Below are 19,236 nucleotides of genomic sequence, written 5' to 3' on the forward strand. Positions count from 1 at the left end.
AGGGAAAAGGGCTCAGATCTAGGAAGCAAAGTTCCGGTCTGTTCGGATGCGGCATCAGGCAACGTCCCTCCGGCTCCGTATCTGAGCTGGGGATCAGGAGACTTGCAGCGCCACCGGGACTGGTGGCAGGGAGGGTGGAACAACTGGTGTCGGTCCGGATCCAGGATTGGATCCATGGGGGGCAATCGGAGCCGCTGGCGTGGAAATAGATGGAGCCCCCCCCCCTCTAACCCTGTGGGGCCAGAAGGTGCGCTGGAGGAGTTGGGCCACCCAAATAGGAGGCGCATGGCCTCAAAGAACTCTTAGTTGGGCGGGGGACGCTACACCTCCCAGACAGTTGAGGAGGTGGGGAGTAGGCCCAATGGAGGCTCTACCGAAGAGACCGGCCTCAAATGGTGACACTCCCTGGTCAGCCTATGGAAAAGGAGAAGTTGAGGACATCTTCAACTTATTCTTGTGCCTCGACTTACCAGAGTGTCCTGAGAACTTGGGAATGCCACAACAGCCTCGGACACTGCGACTGCTCCTAGGACTTCCTTTCCACAGGGACCTTGATATGCACAAAGTTGCATGCCAGGCCACCACAAGCTCGAGGAATCGCTGCTGCCAGGTCTTAGGATTCATGGCGTTGCAATCTGAGCACAACTTCAGGTGGTGGTTACGCTCCAAACACAACAGGCAGAAAAGGTGCGGGTTCGTCACCAACATCGGCGAAGACAGGCTCCGCAGCATTTGAATCTGGTCTTCCTAGAGGACATCCTACACATCAGGAGGACAAAACCTCAAAAAACATGACAAAACGTCAAACAAATCCAGTCAAATAGTGCCTATGGGGTAGATCTCCGGATCAGAACTGGCTGGCACAGAAAGAAAAGAACTGATGTGCCTATGTGGCACATACGTACAATGGACGTCATTTTCAGTGCAGACGCCACAGAGGGACGCAGAGCCTAACAACGCCACCTACCAACATGCAGGGGTACTGCTCATGAAAGATCTTTCGGATCCAGTCTGGCACCTGGGAAATACAAAAAGGTAAGGAATCTGCGGCTAGAAGTCTCGATCAGATACAAGATATTGAAACAGGGTGGGACTATACTGAAAGAGACTGTCCTCCATTGCAGTACCCGTAGAATTTTCAATACTGCAGGATGAACAGCTTTGCCAGGAGGCCAGATACAGGGAGGAGTTGACTTCCATTTAAAGAGCTGCTTCCATGCAGCATGTGCATTAGAATTGCTTGGATATCATCCAAGAAGCCTCTAGAACACCTTCAAGGATGAGGACACATGGTAATGTTGTGGCCATTTATCAAGCCACGGTGTAGCAGAAATCAAAATGCACTTTAAGACTTGTTTGGAGACATTCAGGCCACTGCGGACCAGATCCGGAGACGGTCAAGAAGGATGATGTTTTCTTACCAACTCTGATATAGCATGGACGTAGTGGCCAAGAACACAGGAGGCATTTGCAATTAGAAGAGCTAGGCAGGCAAAGACAAAGATATTTTGACCCAGAGTCAAGTCTCTTTGGCTTATAGTCCTGAGGGGCAATAGGAACTCCAATTAACTGTGTCTCTGTAGTCTGCGGCAGGCAGACGGTCCACTGGACCCTAGATGTTCAAGGACCGTTTCTCAGCCAGTACGGTTAAAGGGATCTAGATATTGAGCAAGGTGTGAGACATAAATGGGCAGAATGGAAGGAGAGCGATTAGTGGCATTAGGTCCAAATGCAGGACTTTTTTCTGGCAAGCAGACTGTCCCAATTAGAGGCCAGCATCGGCTAAGGTGGGATCCAAAAGCCTCTTTCCTTTAAACTGGAGAACTCTAGATGGAAGCAGTTTCAGGGATGCATGTTGAAGTTCTTGTCTACGATGCAATCAGTCACAAAGATATTGATCTGGGAACTTTTACATCCTAGAATTGTGAAATGAGCTGGCGTGCTGCACACTCTAGACTTATTAACCACCTGCACTGTCCACCCGAGCAACAGAATCTTCCACTAACCAGCAGGAACAACGTTAAATGTTGCTGGATCCAGACACTAGCAGCACAGCCACAGGGAAAGGCTGCACACATGGAGCCGCCTCTGGAGAAAGAAAAAAAACGACACATTGTGCATGATGATCAGCCCAAACACTCAGCTAGAGAAACCGAGAGCCTTTTTAGTTAGTGATGCCTCTGCTTTTGTATAACCTACGTACATATTGTTCAACAGTACAGCTCCTGGTCATTAAAGGTGGAATCACTTGTCACCAGTTCGGGCAGCGTGAGTTGTGGGTTAAAGCAGGACACAAAATAGATATCTATAACTTACAAATCACACATGGGAACTTATTTTTTTATTGACAACAACGTGCATTAGTTAGTTGCATGGCCACACGTTTTTCTCCAGGAAAAAAAAACAACCACATTAACCCTCAATGGTGGCATTAAGGTCAAAATTAAAACGTGCACCCACCAACGTAATAACCAATTCAAAAGATTAAAATTTAAGGGCTCACAGACAAGGGTCTTGAGAGAGAATTGTCTAGACAGTGGACAACAAGAATTGGAAAAGCAAATAAGTCTCGCCATTTGCTTTGCCAGTGCTTTTTTCCCAATGATGCACTGTATTTGGAGTAGGGGAGGGAGGCCTAGGCGCAGAGGCACAAATGCAGCCGTCATCACACATCCACATGTATGCATCATGGCACACAAAGGCAGACCTAGTGTCACCACACATGAACACAAATGATTCCTGACATGTCTTAAGTAGCCACCATTTTGAATTGCTATTCGAAGATCGTTGCCCATCCTGGATCAGTAAATGAATTTTTAGAAAGTTAAGTGTGCAAAAGCACAGTCTCATCCTGAGAAGTTTGGAGCTGCCCAGCAGCAAACTGCTAGTGTAGGCCATGAAACAAATATTTAGGCCGAAATTTAGACATCAAAAACAACGGGTAAGAAGTGTGTTTTAACTTTTCCTGCTTCTCATGGCGAGTTTGCTATGAAATGTATAATTTAATACATAACGTGCAAACATGTAAAATGCATGTTCGCTCTGAGAGGCATCTGGGCGCTGTATTACAGTTGTTAGACACCCAACTCTATGGTGCTTATTTTAATCCACCTCACAAGGGTGAAGGGTTGCGTGAACGTGCTGAGATTCGTACCAGTGATAATTAGCACAAGCACCGATTCCTTGAATGGATGTATCAATCCACTGAGCCACCATACCCTAACCTTTACGTTATTGATCACTTTCAAAGAGCAGAATTAAAAAAAAAACGTTATATTAATTTATTTAGCATAATGCCGACTTGCTTCCTATTTCCAGTGCCGATTTGCTTTATTCATTCACACTTCGAACCCAAAGGAGATAGGTCTATGAAAACGTGGTTAAGGCTAGACCCTTATTAAGCATACAACATGAAAATTGCCTCAACCACTCTTACTTGAACGAAAAAGCGTTTTCAGGTTAGAAAAATATTTATTACATCCCAACCAGGCTTGCTTATTCAATGCCATTTATTTATACATTTTAGAAATATATTTTATCAATAGACAGAAATAAGGACTGTACATTCAATTTATATACAAATGGTTTGATACACATAAAAACAAACAATGTCAAAAGGATATTTAAAAATCCAACATCCTACAAAGAAATGAATACATAACAGGAAACCAATATCACATACATATAGAATCAATGAATGAAAAAAATCGAAAGAATGGGGAATAGAGAACAACTGAATGACTCAAAATTAATAATATCTGAACTGGCAAAGCTTAATGTGGTTTATTAATAATGCTCTATTCCACCAAAGCTGCCCTACATTTTTAAAGGGCGCTGTGATGTAACAACAAGAGCCTACCTTGTGTAGGCTTCGTTATTCTTAAATTGAAAATGGTCCAAACACTTGTGTTCCTGTCAAGTAAAAGGAACACTTGTAAATAATTCAAATGAAAACCGGTTCTTAGCTCAGAAGAATCGCCCTGGGATTAAAAAGTTACCTTCTCCAAAAGTGCTTCTGCAGCAACCGGGTTCCTCGAGGTATGATTCAAAATGGCCGGCTTGTTTGTGGGCTGGATTTATATGAGAAAGGCCCAAGTGCATTATGGGTCTAGTAGTTTCAACGAATCGTAATTCAAATAAAAAAAAAACTAAAAAAAAACGAGTGGACTGAGTGTGGAAGGCCACGTTGTGCTAAATTATGATGTGGGCGCTACATTATTTAGAAAGTTAATCTCAAGGTGAGAGCATATGCTTAACGGATTACAAGGAGTATGAATTCAAATGCACTTCCTTTTTTTATTTGAATTAAGATTCGTTGAAACTACTAGACCCATAATGCACTTGGGCCCTTCTCATATAAATCCAGCCCACAAACAAGCCGGCCATTTTGAATCATACCTCGAGGAACCCGGTTGCTGCAGAAGCACTTTTGGAGAAGGTAACTTTTTAATCCCAGGGCGATTATTCTGAGCTAAAAACCTGTTTTTATTTGAATTATTTACAAGTGTTCCTTTTACTTGACAGGAATACAAGTGTTGGGACCATTTTCAATTTAAGAATAACGAAGCCTACACAAGGTAGGCTCTTGTTGTTACATCACAGCGCCCTTTAAAAATGTAGGGCAGCTTTGGTGGATTAGAGCATTATTAATAAACAATATTAGGCTTGGCCAGTTCAGCTATTATTAATTTTGAGTCATTCAGTTGTTCTCCATTCCCCATTCTTTCGATTTTTTCATTCATTGATTCTATATGTATGTGATATTGGTTTCCTGTTATGTATTCATTTCTTTGTAGGATGTTGGATGTTTAAATATCATTTTGACATGGTTTGTTTTTATGTGTATCAAACCATTTGTATATAAATTGAATGTACAGTGCTTATTTCTGTCTATTGATGTTCAAATATATTTCTAAAATTTAAAAATAATTGGCATTGAATAAGCATGCCTGGTTGGGATGTAATAAATATTTTTCTAATCGGAAAAGTTTTTTCGTTCAAGTAAGAGTGGTTGAGGCAATTTTCATGTTGTTTTCTTCATTCACACAGCATAACATTATAAAGATAGCCAGTAGTCTCACCTTTGTCTATGTGGACACTCAGTATTTTCTTCTCTTTGGTCACTTTTCGCCCGTTACATCCTCTGCAGCGATCTCGAGGCCCGATCCACTCCCCCTGGCCTTGGCAATCTGCACATATGGTCTGCATCTGCTGGATCATGCCTGGCCCCAGCATCTGGACTTCCACTTTCATGCCAGTGCCCTGGCACTTTCTGCAAAGGCCCAATGTACCGTCTTTGGTGCCCAACCCTGGGTAAAAGAAAGATGCATACATCACCCATCACAGCAGAGAAAGAGACTTTCAGTCCAACAACTCGTATACCTGGACAGACCGACTTTATCACCGGTGCTTTCAAACCAACATAAGTGTTTGCTACACACACAAAAACCTAGTTGAAGAGGTTAATCCAGCAGCACTAGTAGTGGTCTCAACGTAAATTTATGAGAAACCAAATACGTACAACATACTGTTGGATCATGTTTACACCGACAAGGTTTGGCTTTGCAAAATTAAAGCATATTATAATCACTAGCATATTACTCGAACTAGGCAACGGTTATACAAGCTCAAACCCACGGTCAGGTGTTTCAAATGTTTCACAATATGTCCTCCTCTTGGGCATGCTATTAAATGGCAAAATAAAAACATTTTCAGCCACCTTTCTGAGAGCAACAGAAATGCTTTTCAGACTTGAAAGACAAATAATGCATGACTACCAGCTCATCCAAAAATATAAATGTCCAGGAGGAGGACCATCAATTGTGAAAAGGACTCACCAACTCAATTTGTGAATAAGTGAGCTTACATGAAGGAATAACAAACAGTGCAGACTTGAAAATTAACTTAGTCCAACAAATGATGAATAATGGCATTATATACAGTTTACTTTCTAACAAACAGATCCGTTGGCACAAATAACTGCTTTTTATTTTCTGATTATCTGAATTCTTATAAAGTAGCTTTCAATATAAGTGCTGAATCACTTAACAGTAGGGCCAGTGCAGACTTTCAAGTGATTTAAAACCTTTTTTTGTAAGCAATATTCCTACCATTAATGTTTTCTGCGCTCCAAATTCTGTAACACGTGTTTTTAGGTCAACAAAACATTATTTCCTTAAATATAAGGCATCTTGTTCTATCCAATATGAAGACAGGATACAAAGTGTGGCACTGGGCACTGGGATCCTAGGGACAAGGCTCAGACATCCGCTAGAGACAAAAGTAAGGATGTCAGCGAGGGAGGAGACTGGGAATGCGGAGGAAATAGTCAAGGGATGAGAAAGTACGTGAGGGAAAATAAAGAGGTTAAAACAGTCTCTCCTTTTCAGGACTGGACACAAAGCACCTTCAATTAACTTTATTTCCACTATAACACAATATCCCTACGTACTGAAACATAACAGATCATGTTTTTTAATGCCACGCTCTCGCACTGAAAAACTCCCCCAAAAATATTTACAAATTAAATACCAAAAAACCACACAGTCCAAGTACAGGAAGAAAAGACAAAACGTACCACAGCACTTTGTGCAGATCACATTCTTCTGAAGGGAGAGTTTACGGGTAGCTCCATTGTACAGATCCTCCAAAGTAACTGGCAACTGATGAACTACTGACTTTCCTATAGAAATATTGTAAAGGGAAAAAAATTATGCAGGGTCACCAAAGGCAGTCTTATGTTTATATGTGGCATAGATCAATCACAACCAAGCTTATGAGAGAGAAACAAATTAAACACTCATCAAGCAAGCAATGCAACACATTCTGCCTGTCTGATGAAACAAACGTGCTTGTAGTGCTATCCTGACCCTTTGGATGTTCTGTTTATCTTGGTGTTTATTACGTGCTGCAGGTAGTATACAGTGCTTGATATGGATAAACAGAAGCGCAGGTACCCTGTACCAGAGTACCTGCTCGTGTCTGAGATGTGCCGGTACTCTCCACTTAAATTTATTACATCACTCGAGAAGTAAAGGTACTCCCTCTTTCAAAATAAAAACGTGCCTTAAATCAGTAAAGACCCATTTAAAGCACTGGTAATATATAAATATAGTATTGAACATAAAATACCTAGAAGCATATAGCGTGCATTGTGCACGCCACAAATCCCTAAAGCAGACGCTTATATCTTGCCATTAACCCTAGTGTGCTGGAGACGTGTTGTAGCAGCAAGTCCTAGCCTGCGCGTACCACAAGCAAGCGCTTTTCTCTCCAATCCCGATACGAGTGTTTATCAACTGTGTCGTTTTTGAGGTTTATCGGCAAATACGACTATGTGGACAGGTCACAAAGTTCCTGTGCATTCAAAGACTAAGTTCTTATCTTATCTTAGGTGCCACTTGTAAAGCGCACTGACGCCGAAGCTTCCTGGCGTTCTCATCGCAAATGTTTTGTATACAAGGTTTCCCACAAGTTTCGGTGAACTTGCTCACAAGCACTACTTACCTCTCCTCTCGGGGTGGCTGTGCATCTGGGCTCCACCTCCAAAGAACAGATTGAAGATGTCCATCGGGGAACTGAAGCCTCCTCTGCCTCCAGCTGCACCCCCTTTCACTGCCTGTTCACCGCCGTGGTCATACAACTCCCTCTTGTTGGCATCAGACAACACCTCGTACGCTTGAGATATCTGCTTGAACTAGTCCGAATTGAAACACATAGAGCATAAAATGTGCTGTAAGAGTAAAAGATGCTGCAGGGCAGTCAACAAGCACGTTTTCAAAAGCAGAACGTCAAGCAGAGGATGCACAACACAGAATTCAGTTTTTGGTATGTATGGCAGCCTTGAATTTAGTGGGTTTCAGTAAGTCTTCGGTAAAATTCAAGCATTTTGTTCTGTTACAAGTACATAAAACCTGCAAACAAGCTGTGGTGACTGAAAACGTCTACTTAACATTTCAACATTTAAGGAGAAAGCAAACAGCTAGTATTGTGATGATGCATTTCAGAATATGGCTCTCCTAGTGCTCCACTGCACACTTTAACATACTGACTTAAACGCCACATTGTACTGACGCAGTTACCATACCCAAACAGAATAACTAATGGAATTGGATGGTTGGTTACAGGGGGAACCTAAACAATACCTTTACCAAAGACACCGTAATGTTAACACCTTCATTTTACGCTTGGTTCTCCACAATTCAGTACTCATGGGACCATATTTCGCACAAAGCCAAAATTGAGAGGTGGTGATAATATATACCCAAAGAAGCCTTAAAGGAATCTTCTTACAATTCCTCAGCAAAATGTGTTTCCTTGTTAGTCACGGGAAGATGTTTACAATTGTGCGGAGTAGTACATTTAGCAGAGATAAACATGAGGGACACATCTCAAAAGCGAACACTGCGACTGTGGTGGAATCTGCACCAATACTGCTGGGCAAAAGTCCAACCCCAGTATCCACCACTCATTGTTTTATAACAGCAAGAAAGGCAATATTATATCTGGCAATAAATGCTTTATACGCCTTCTTGGCAAAGGTCTTTTCAATTCAAAAGAACATTAGAACCTGATTTTACGAAACAAAACAAAAAGAAGATTACTAAACATACACTTAATTGTCATATCTGGTGAAATAGAAAAACTCTCGAACTCAAGTTCATGTGTCAGAGTCAAAAGACATCCTGAGGGGCGTTTACACTCCTGTATCAAGAACCCGAAAGTAATAAAGTGGGTGGATGCAGACACGAGTCAAATTACAGGTATCCACAGGTGTTGAATATCTGAGAGTCCGGTAAACTGACACTGATTTCTTTTAGTTATAGCTCAACTACCCTATTTCCTTTGGCCGAGTAAATAATAAGGGGAGTATGTATATAATATAATATATTATATATATATATATATATATATATATATATTCTTTACTGCTCCATTACTTAAAATCACAGCATCATAATTCACCAAGAAAAACACAATTACATTTTAAAACAGGAGATCTTCTCTTCACATGATACAAAAAACATAAGGTTTAGCGACAGCAAAAAATACCATTAATGATCAAAAACATTAGAAATGGGAGAGAAATAAAATACAAACTGGAATTGAGTCTTCAATATTAATTAACAGTCTGAACATTAATGGATCAAAATCCAAACCACTTCTTAAAACCACACTGCTGCTCATTCTAGATCAGCCGCTTATATCTAGCATCAAGGTCAAAAGCACAGGGGTCATTCATAACTATCTGGCAGTCAAAAAGGATTTAGTATCAGTACATCCAAGCACTACCCTCACCTCTTCCGGCATGGTCCTTTTAATCCTACTAGATTGGCAGTAGTCACCATCAAAAACCATTAAAAACTAGCTGAAGTGCACAAGTTTACTTGCAAGCTTGGAAGCCAAAAAGAGGCGCTGGCACAGCCATTTGTCTCAACCACAAAGATCACAGCACTCGCAGTACATATTCGCCCAACTCATATTCAACACCCTCTCCGCCACATCCACAAATTAATCATCAATTAGGTACCAAAACACCAGACTAAATTGCTGGATGCCCACAGTGCATATCTGCTGTACACCCCAAAAACGCACAGTTTATTAGCAGTGTACACTCATTTGGACTGCGCTCACTCCGCTGATCTAAAAGAAACTTTTTTCTCTAATCTTTGCAAACGCCCTTCCAAACCAGGAGAACCTATTAGAAATATTGTTCACTAAGCTGGCCTATGTATTTTAAATTATTCTTTAAAGGATCATTGTTTACATACATTCAAAAGTATTGCAATACATACCCGTTCACCTTCGGTTGGGTTTTTGTCTGGGTGGTATTTCAATGCCAGGCGCCGAAATGCTCTTTTAATTTCATCTGGAGGTGCCCCTGGATTGACACCCAGTAAGTCATAGTATCCAGTTTCCTTCACCATTTTTTCTGCTACCTGAAAACAGAAATATGTTCATTATCCTCAAACAATGCCCATTTGCATCTTGCAGCCAAAAACGAGTGCACCTGGAAACACTGCTATTAAAGCACCTCTTCGAGTGTTCTTAGACCGCATTACCTGCCAACACTGGGATCCCAAAAAGACGATTGCTCATTGCTCTGGAGGACGCGGGTGAGCCTTGTTTGGTAACCCATTATTGCTTCAGATAATCCCATAAAGGTTAAAAACATCTTAACAATAGAGACCTGGCAAAATAGCCAATTAAAAATTAGATAAATACAAACAATTGTCAAAACAGCTTGCCACAAATTAAGCAATACATTTTTAAATACAACTCTACGAAAAACAATGGAACACTATAAAAAAGTTAAACGCTGCACCGCCATGATCAGGCTGCCTGACCTTACACCAGATGGGCTGACCAACAATTCAAAACTGTAAAATCTAGATCGCACCAATCTACCAGTGAAGCTTTTAAGCCTTGGGTGGAATAATATGGACAAATGGCTCGTAAGAGTAATGCAGGCTATCCTAGTCCGTATGTTCATTCACATCGTACAGTAACCACCAGAGAACAGAAACCAATCACTTCATAATATCGCTAGAGAAGACACTAGATGACTATCCATCCCTTCACATTTATCTATGTGAACCAATAAGCCTACCTATGCCTAGATACTGATGGAAAAGGACTCTTGGAACCCTGATCGGATTTCTTGATCTAAAATATTATTATTAATTAAAATATACTCCAGGATATAAATAGTTATTCTGTCATAGCTTGGTATCCTACTCCAAACTTCAGCAAGGTTTAGAAAGGCGTCTGGCAAAAATGTTTACTTAAGTCCCCCTGTGCTTCTAAACAGTAATGTTCACAAATGTGTATATGGAGAGTATTTTGGGATTACATCCTCTACTGCTACCATACTTAGGAATGGACTATATAAAGTAGGGCATTTCCACGAAACCTTAAGACACCTACGTTTGTGAAAGGTTGATAAAAAGAAAATATTAAGTTAATAATAAATCCATGGCCCATGCTTCCCTGCAAAGTTGTACTTTATGATGGCAGAGACAGCGAATATCCCACTTGCAATATTGAGAAGCAATTCTTTAAAAAATAGTCGTTTTTATTGAAAATAACATAATGTCTGGTTTACACTGTAGACAATGAGGCAGAAATGTCCTTTTCTTATAATTTGCTTAGTCATCACAATTAACATTTTTGTTAGGACATTGAAGTATCTACGGTCACAAAAATGAAAAAATAAGGAATAAGACACAGGAAGTATTCTGTCTCCTTGGAACCCAATGTATATTCTTGGTCTCAAACAAGGAAGCAGAGTCTAAATAAAGATGAAGAGCTATCAAGAGCAAAATACAATCATCAAGAAGCCAGCGGAAAAAGGCCCCAATGAACTCATCCCAATATTCAAGAGGCATTCCTACATCTACATTTTAATAATATTAGTATACCTTGAATAAGGACAGTAAAACAACAAAACCAGGACAAGAGCGAGTAACATGCAAACACATATGCAATCTTTGCAAGAAGTGAAATAAGGAACTGAACAACATTGCCCAAACAGAAGGACCAGTTTGAAAAATGACGAAGACTGAAGTTTATTATAGTTTCCTTTTGAACTGACATGGTAGAGAACGAGAGGTCTAAAATATGAGAACACAAGATAGTTGGTTTAGCAAACACTTCTTGATCTAGAATACAGAGAAACATTCCTGACAAAAGGCATGTGGTGCTGTGTTGCGATATTCACTGAGAAAAGGTTTAAGACAAACTAACTATGGAACATGACGGCTGTAACTAATGCTTGAACAGGCATATGCTACACAAATAGAATAAGTTGGTAAAAAATAAAGTTATGCCCCTTTCACAACATAGCTATTTATTAAATGAATTCAGTAATTAAGTAGGTCTGAAAACATTTTTCATATTGGGAAGCAAACTGCTGAGTTATAAAACAGTAGACGGTGGCACAAAACTGTCTCTAGGGCTTGTTCAATAAATACAAAGGCGATGGCAAGCTGCGAAGAATACAAAACCAAGAAATATTGAGAAGATTATGAAGCTGTAATGATCAAAACCCAAACAAACTTGGACTACTTGCAAGAAAAGGAATCAACATGTTTTTTTTTTTTTTTAAAAGTCATTCACTTACTGACCAAAAACTTTGCGCTTCAAACTGTGCTACTCTGATCAGATGACGACAGTAGAGGATAACACAGAATAACAGATCCCACTCCCAGTGTATAGTACAGACAGATTCTGCGGTTTAGGGGAGCGCACTAAAACCAATATTAGTGCGGAGAAAGAATTGAACAGGCTTGGAGAACCCATTTTCAGGGAACTCATTATGGCTCTTACTCGTCTTCATATGCTCTATGGACTCAAAGCAGACAGAAAACATTTTAGCGTTAAAGATGGTTTTCAGGAACACCACAAAGACTATCCTGGAAATTGTTTTTGCATCTTGGTTTATTTTCTAGAGGATGAGTTTCCTACTTAAATGGCAAAATGGACTGGGCTGGGGAGAATGAGAAAGAACCACACCCAGAACTGGGAGTGTCCCTATTCTGTGGGTGTTGTCTTCCCACAGACATCGAAGAGATGGCTTGAGCACTCCTGTGTTAGTGGGCAGTTTAATAAATGTATCTGTTTTGCTTGCGTATAATAAGGTGTTGCTTTCTGATCAAAAGTGTGTTAACAATTGTAAACGATGCACTTTCCACTACGGAATGAATATCCTAGTCGCACCACTTGTATCCTGGGAGGGGATGTAAACAAGCTCATCCGTCTCAAAAAAAATATTCTGAAAGAAACTGTTGATTCTTGAATAAATTCCTTTAATTTGTTTCCAAGATGATGAAATTCAATACATTCCGATCGTATTCATTTACATGCATGTTGATATGTAAATAAATGTTCTGGCTTACAAGTTTCAACAATCACAATGCATTTCGAGCAGGATGGGCTTCATCGGGAGATATTCAACTAGTTAGCATGGACCTTTGGGTATGAGGCGTTAGAACATTAACTAGCGTCCCAGTCCATCGCCGGACTGCATACTGTAGAGGATGTGTTTACACGTCAATCTCTGAAACCATTCTCAAGTTTACAACAGGAATTTGACCTTCCTTCATCACAACTTCCTAGATATACTCAACTTTCATCCACTCTTGCTTTAAGTATGGCAAAAAATCATGATTTAACATCCCCTCCCTGATTGCACGGTATATCCACACTTGGAAAGAGTTCAAGGGTACGGTCTCTGATCTCCAAGTCATTTTAATTGAATCCTCATTTTCTATTGAAACCTCCAAAAATGTAAGATCATGGTGGTCCACAAGTTTGAATATGAAACTTACGGATAAACAGTAGGACACTATATTAGAAAACTATAATAAAGGAGTTAGAGATTCCAGTCTTAAATGTAATTACTTCAGAGTACTGCACCATTGGCACTGGTCTCCTGGTAAACCGCACTCAGCTAAACTTAGTGTTAACGATGTAGAGCACCTGATTGTGACAGTTCATATTCTGTGAGATTGCCAAGCATTCGTACATTTTGGCTTCAGATTGAAGACAATAGAATAGAGCGCCTTCAAATAAACTTCTCCCTCACAAAGCGTTTATCACTTTTACATGATACTTCAGAAATACCACCTATATCCAATCATACTTTTGAATGGCTCTCCACAGCTCTCAGCCTAGCGAAGGTTAATATCTTACATTCTTGGAGGACCAATATTATTCCAATGTTCTGTTCCTGGCTTGAAAAGGTTTTTGATGTGAAAAAATAATGTACAAGTTAAATGACAATTCACATCACTTTGATTAAATATGGGGTCCTTTACTAGGTTCATGATGATTCGGATTCTCAAATGAATACTTACTGTTAATGGGTTTACACAGGTTTCTTATATATTGTTTACATTTATTTGTAAAAATATACTGGCATACTACTGTATGGACTAATAGTCTAGGTCTGTAAATGCGGTACTTATAATAATTTTTTTTGCTGTTTTGTTTGTTATAATTTTTGCTCAAATGCCACAATGAATCACAGGCGCTTTATGTTTATATGACTATATATGATTGATTATGGTTTCCTTTTGATAAAAACGTAATAAAGAATTGAGATTAAAAAAAAAGAGAAAGGTCCATCAACAGCTGCACGAGTAAGGGGGATTAATATCAGGCAGAACAGCAATCTTCTTTGGTCAAAAATTGTGAGAACAAGTCACAGCGGCCTTGAACCTATTCAGCGGCTACCAACCATAGAAGATAAGGTAGTTCAAGGTCCTCAGCCTCACTATCAAGTTACTAGATACTCAATGACCGCACAGTATAGGTCCTCAAGTCTTTAAGGGTTATCTTCAAGGCTCTTTAGGTCCACCACATCGAAAAAAATAAGCACATTTAAAATCGATAAGGCCACATTCAAAGGATTTGGAGGCAGATTCTTCCAAACACAGGGCTCACCACTATTGAATGCCGTACCTGCACATATGAGGCTTGAATAAATGCCCAGCAAGTACACCCATTTTCCTGGTACCCGAATAAATAAAATCCTCTCCCCTTTATGCAATGATGGCTTATCAAACAGCAAAGAAGGCTAGCATAACTTTTGAATCTTAGCCCCGACTAATAATTTTCATGGCTCACCTCCAAGGCGTTACCATCTCAATCCATTTTGGCAGCATTCACAGAAGTTGCACATTTGACTTCCTTCATTTATAGCTCACTTGGTTATTCCGGTTGCCTAAAGTTGCATTACTCTGGGACTACTGGCAGTCCTGGAAGAGTACCAACATTGGCTATTAATGCTGTGCTAGGTGAATTGTGTTGGCATGGACTCCATCAAAATCACTCAGATCCCACTCAGACATATCCCCGCTCTCTACAGCACATTAGATACAGAAAATACTGCAGTGGTTATTTGGGACATGACTGGTTGACAAAAAAATTACAAGTAGTATATTTATACTCTTCTTGCCCTCTCGAAAAAGATCTTCCATTTCTTCCCACTAGGTAACCAACAGATATTTTTGCATTGTTCTAAGCACACCTTAGTAATTAGTTTAAATAATGGTTGGTCTCACAAGAACTAGGTTTCTTTTGCTTCTTGTGTATCTTGAGTAATCTATATCATGTAGTCAGCCTAGGTGTTATATCTTAGCAAACAGTATTTCTAAGTTCTGTGGATCTGAATATTCCTTGACAGAAGAAACTAGAATGCAGGCCAATCATATCCCATTAAGACAGCTAGAAGTATACTGGTGAGGACTTCTGTGGTGTGTGACAAGCTGATAGAATGTATTACCTTACTGTCTACCAGTGCTCCACCTTAAGAATGTTATTCTTCAACTCCACCGAAGATACAACATAGGCTTTCGTAGTGCTATGGTAGACATACTCAACATAATCCAAAATTGCCTGGTAAACGAGCAGGAATCTTAGTCTTGGATAAACCTAATCCAAGACCATAATTCAGTGGCCACGTCAGAGGTCATACACACCCTTCCATCTAAAGAAACCTAGTAACCAACACTGACCCAATACAATTGTTCAATAGCAGCGAGAGCGGTGAAAAAGAGCGCACATCGTATCCTAAACAGTCCTAGCAAAGTTACATTGATAGTTTCACAAGTATGTGGACCTCAAAAACACACAGGTACTGCCTGGATGAATCTAAATCATTTATGAAACTTCCCAATTCTGTTAAATTTTGTAAACATTTTCAAAATTCTACACTCTGCAGTTTACCTACATTTGCCATGGTGGCTGGCTTGTGTTGCATGTCTTTAACAACATAGAAAACAATTTTATATGAAGTTCATACTTATGATGTGTGATAGAAGACTGAGAATTCTAACTATTGCTGGTTTCAATTATTTGGGAAAAAGCTTTTCGGAGTTCTTTTGGACTTCTGCAATGAAGGGCTATCCCTGAGAATACCTGTAAGAATTCCACCGAAGTGGATCCTAGAAGGTGGAAAGACTGATATCAGGATACTCACGCAAAACAACTTGGGTGAAGTTAGGAAGTGTTGAGTGGTGGATCTTCGATTGTGGATGGAGGTATGTCATATTAAGATAGATCAGAGACATACAAGAAATGTACCCTCAATAGCTTTGAAGCTCAATGTCAATACCTTTGGAGCACACTAACCTAGGCAGACAGCAAGTCAGTATGGTGATTATAGTGACATGTAACAGTATGCCATGGGAAAATGAACAGGGTTCTTTTGGCAAACTTTAGAGCTTTATCTAGTGGGCATAAGAATTATGCGGCATGCCCTTGTGTATGTTGTTGTAGGTGGCCAATTGGCCTAGTACTAGCAAATTGTTCAGCGCAGAGGTGAACAACATTATACAAACGTATATGTTACATATGTTTTGAATCTGGTACCATGCCGCTGTGGTCATTATAAAAGACTCCATCCATGTTCATTGGCAAAAGAAAACATCACCACGTTTTATGGCTGTGGAAGTGTAAAATCAGGATGTTGGGAGGGAATCAGACAGGAGACTGCAGAGAAATAGTTGTAGCAGAGAAGGATGATGACCTCAAGAGTAATGCAGTGCCATCAAGAGATGCATTACTTCCTCGTAAGTCTTCCTAGTCACATGCTTAACAAAGTGAGCTTCAACTCCAGACCAGAACCCTCCAAAGCAAAAGTTAGCCTCCCATCCCTTCCCAACATGGCCAACCCATATCACCCCTGACCTCTATAAGAGGGGGGGGGGGAGAATCAGCCCCCCAACAGCCTGTTTTTTTGGTTCTGCACTGTAGTATGGTTTATGGGCCTCTTTCTGCGTGCATGTTAAGTTAGCATGGCTTATTTGGGGTTTAAACACCATTTTTTAGGTCTCGCCTGAGCCAATGCGCTTGTGCATTGCTCCGGCGGGATTACAGTAAGCGGAAAAGAAGTCTACCAAAACGGCTGCGGATTGCATACAGTTCATGTGATCTATGTGTGTGCATACCATCGACAGCCACATAACACAGCACCATTTGTCTGTGCCTCGGCATCAGACTTCAAAGGCTGCCGCTCCCCCGCAAACCCCCCCCCCCCCCACAGCAATGCTGAGAGCTTGTATCTGGACGAAAGTGAAAGCCTACCGTGTTTGTTTACAGTAGCCTTGCTCCTCAAATGCGGTTGCTGTGTTGCCATCTATCTAGGGACACTCAGCTTGAAAACACTAGACTTGCTAGCTGCAATGCTACATCCGCTATGCTTTGCCTCTAGACACGTTGATCCCTCCCAGACTGTGCTGACTATGCCCCTCCTGATTCTGAAACTGACCAACAGTCACCACGCAGTCTCTTCTCTCAGTCTTATGATTTCTGCCCTGCCACCATTTACTTCGGATCCTCCCCCTCCCCCTCACACCCCTCAGTCTCATCACCCCCTCACACACCACATCACTCAGGGGCACCACCATATCACTCAGCCCAAAGACATCATCACTCAGCCCAACCACATCACTCAGCACCACAACAGCACGGTCCTTGCTTGCTACCAACATGCATTGCCATAGCCAATAGGCTTCGCATTAGGAAAGTGTAAGCTATTGGCTTTGTGAATAACAATGCTATTAATTTATATATTTTCAAAGCCAACACATATTTAAAAAATGTGTCATTTACAATACCAATAGCTTACACTTTCCTAATGGGAGACCTATTGCATTGCAAATGCTTGTCCTTTTTGCTGCTTTTACACACAGCACTGCTTAGCATTTTTTGCTGAGTTAGCTTTCACAAAGGTCTATACAAGAGAAAAGTTTTGTTTTTTGACATCTCTAGACATACATTGTGCCACCAGTGTGTACAATGAGTGCTGAGCCGCCAAGGTTATCATACCGTGAGAGCCTGTTTATCGGCGTGTCCGTGTAACACAATAAACCTATGTTACTATAGAGCTTACTTGGAGAATCAGTGCTGTTATACGCATTCTCCAAGTAAGCTGTACGGTAAAAAGTTGGATCCTGCTCTAGCATGATCATTGGTCCCTGGGTGGAGGCCCTACTCTAGCGGGCCAGTATGCGTAGGGATTTTCCCCTTTCCTTCTCGGGTTTCCACTTCATTTGGGGCGGTTAGGCTCTGCTTTAGTGAGCCATGAGTGAATATGGGGCAGGCCGCAGTTGGGCTGCGCACTCCTCAGCTCTTCCGGACTCCGGCAGCCATTGATGCGTACTGCCTGGTTGTCGGGCTGTTTGCCTGGGGGCGCTCGCGGTGGCCTTTACCTGCTGGTCTGGAGCTTCTCGTGTCCTGGAGATTTGTAGATGATCAGATACATTTGTTGAGAAAGCTGGGAGTTTAAAGATTTGGGTGCAGTCAGCATATAAGTATTGGGAGAAGACAAACAACTAGAGGCCATCAAGGGAGAAGAATAACGACAAATAGGAGAGGGCCCAGAAGAGAACCTTATGAGACAAAGACTTATAACGGGGTCATGTAATGTAGCCCGATTTAAAAGAGTGCAACACTGCCCATGGAAATGGGCTTCTAGGCATTAAGGATGAGGAAAAGCAAGACTAAAACGGATTAATCCAATGCTCTGAAAAGGCAAATTTTAATTTCTCCATGGAAGTAAAAATGGGGCTTTTTGCCTTCTTAACTTAGATGGAAGTAGGATCCACCGGGCTGTGCCCAGAACAGCAAAAGTATGCCCCCCCCCCTTCTCTTCAAGAGATATCTGGTGGGAGTGACCACAGCCCAAACTGGAGGACCTCAAAGATCTAGGTGGAAAGTAGGGAGTCATCATTTTTTGAAGACCCAGTGGCCCATTTTTATGATCCACTCCACGAATAAGCTCGGAATCATATACTTGCTCCTTTTACGTATGAGGAGCCAGTAAAGGAGACCTAATTTCGAAGATCTAGGACAGGGTTCTCCAAAGGCGGTGCCGGAGGGCCAGATCCAGGCCAGATTTTCATTATATCCCCATTTAGATAAATGTAGATCTTAAAAATCTGGCATGAATCAGACCCTCCAGGACAGACTTTGGAGAACCCTGATCTAGAGGAAGCGAGCCAGTGGGAAGCCAGTGCAGGAAAGCTAATTTCGACAAAACCGACCAGGAGAGCCAGTGCAGGAGAGGTAATTTTGAAGAAACAGAGCAATGTTTGGGAAGGATGATATAAACAGAGTAGGTGGGAAATAGCTGAATTGCCGTTGTGTGTCATGGATGCTTGCAGCTAATTTGTGTATGCAGAGCAATAGGTTTTCCTTGCTCCAGTATATTAGGGTATCTTGCCAAAGCCT

At 41.0% G+C, this 19,236-nt stretch overlaps 1 protein-coding gene across 3 annotated transcripts in view; it reads right to left on the reverse strand.

Moving 5' to 3' along the window:
- LOC147673470 (dnaJ homolog subfamily A member 1-like) overlaps nucleotides 1-19,236 on the reverse strand; it is a 134,514-nt gene that overhangs the window by 55,645 nt on the left and 59,633 nt on the right. For all 3 annotated transcript variants that reach the window (XM_086947317.1, XM_086947316.1, XM_086947318.1), the window contains exons 2-5: nucleotides 9,795-9,938; nucleotides 7,507-7,696; nucleotides 6,578-6,682; nucleotides 5,082-5,309 (exon numbers count right to left, since the gene is read on the reverse strand). In XM_086947317.1, coding sequence (XP_086803443.1) covers nucleotides 5,082-5,309; nucleotides 6,578-6,682; nucleotides 7,507-7,696; nucleotides 9,795-9,926 — 655 coding nt within the window. In that variant the 5' untranslated portion in view covers nucleotides 9,927-9,938. The remainder of the gene's footprint in view (nucleotides 1-5,081; nucleotides 5,310-6,577; nucleotides 6,683-7,506; nucleotides 7,697-9,794; nucleotides 9,939-19,236) is intronic.

The sequence above is a fragment of the Lissotriton vulgaris genome, chromosome 12 (assembly GCF_964263255.1).
Source record: "Lissotriton vulgaris chromosome 12, aLisVul1.2, whole genome shotgun sequence".
Lineage (NCBI taxonomy): Eukaryota > Metazoa > Chordata > Amphibia > Caudata > Salamandridae > Lissotriton > Lissotriton vulgaris.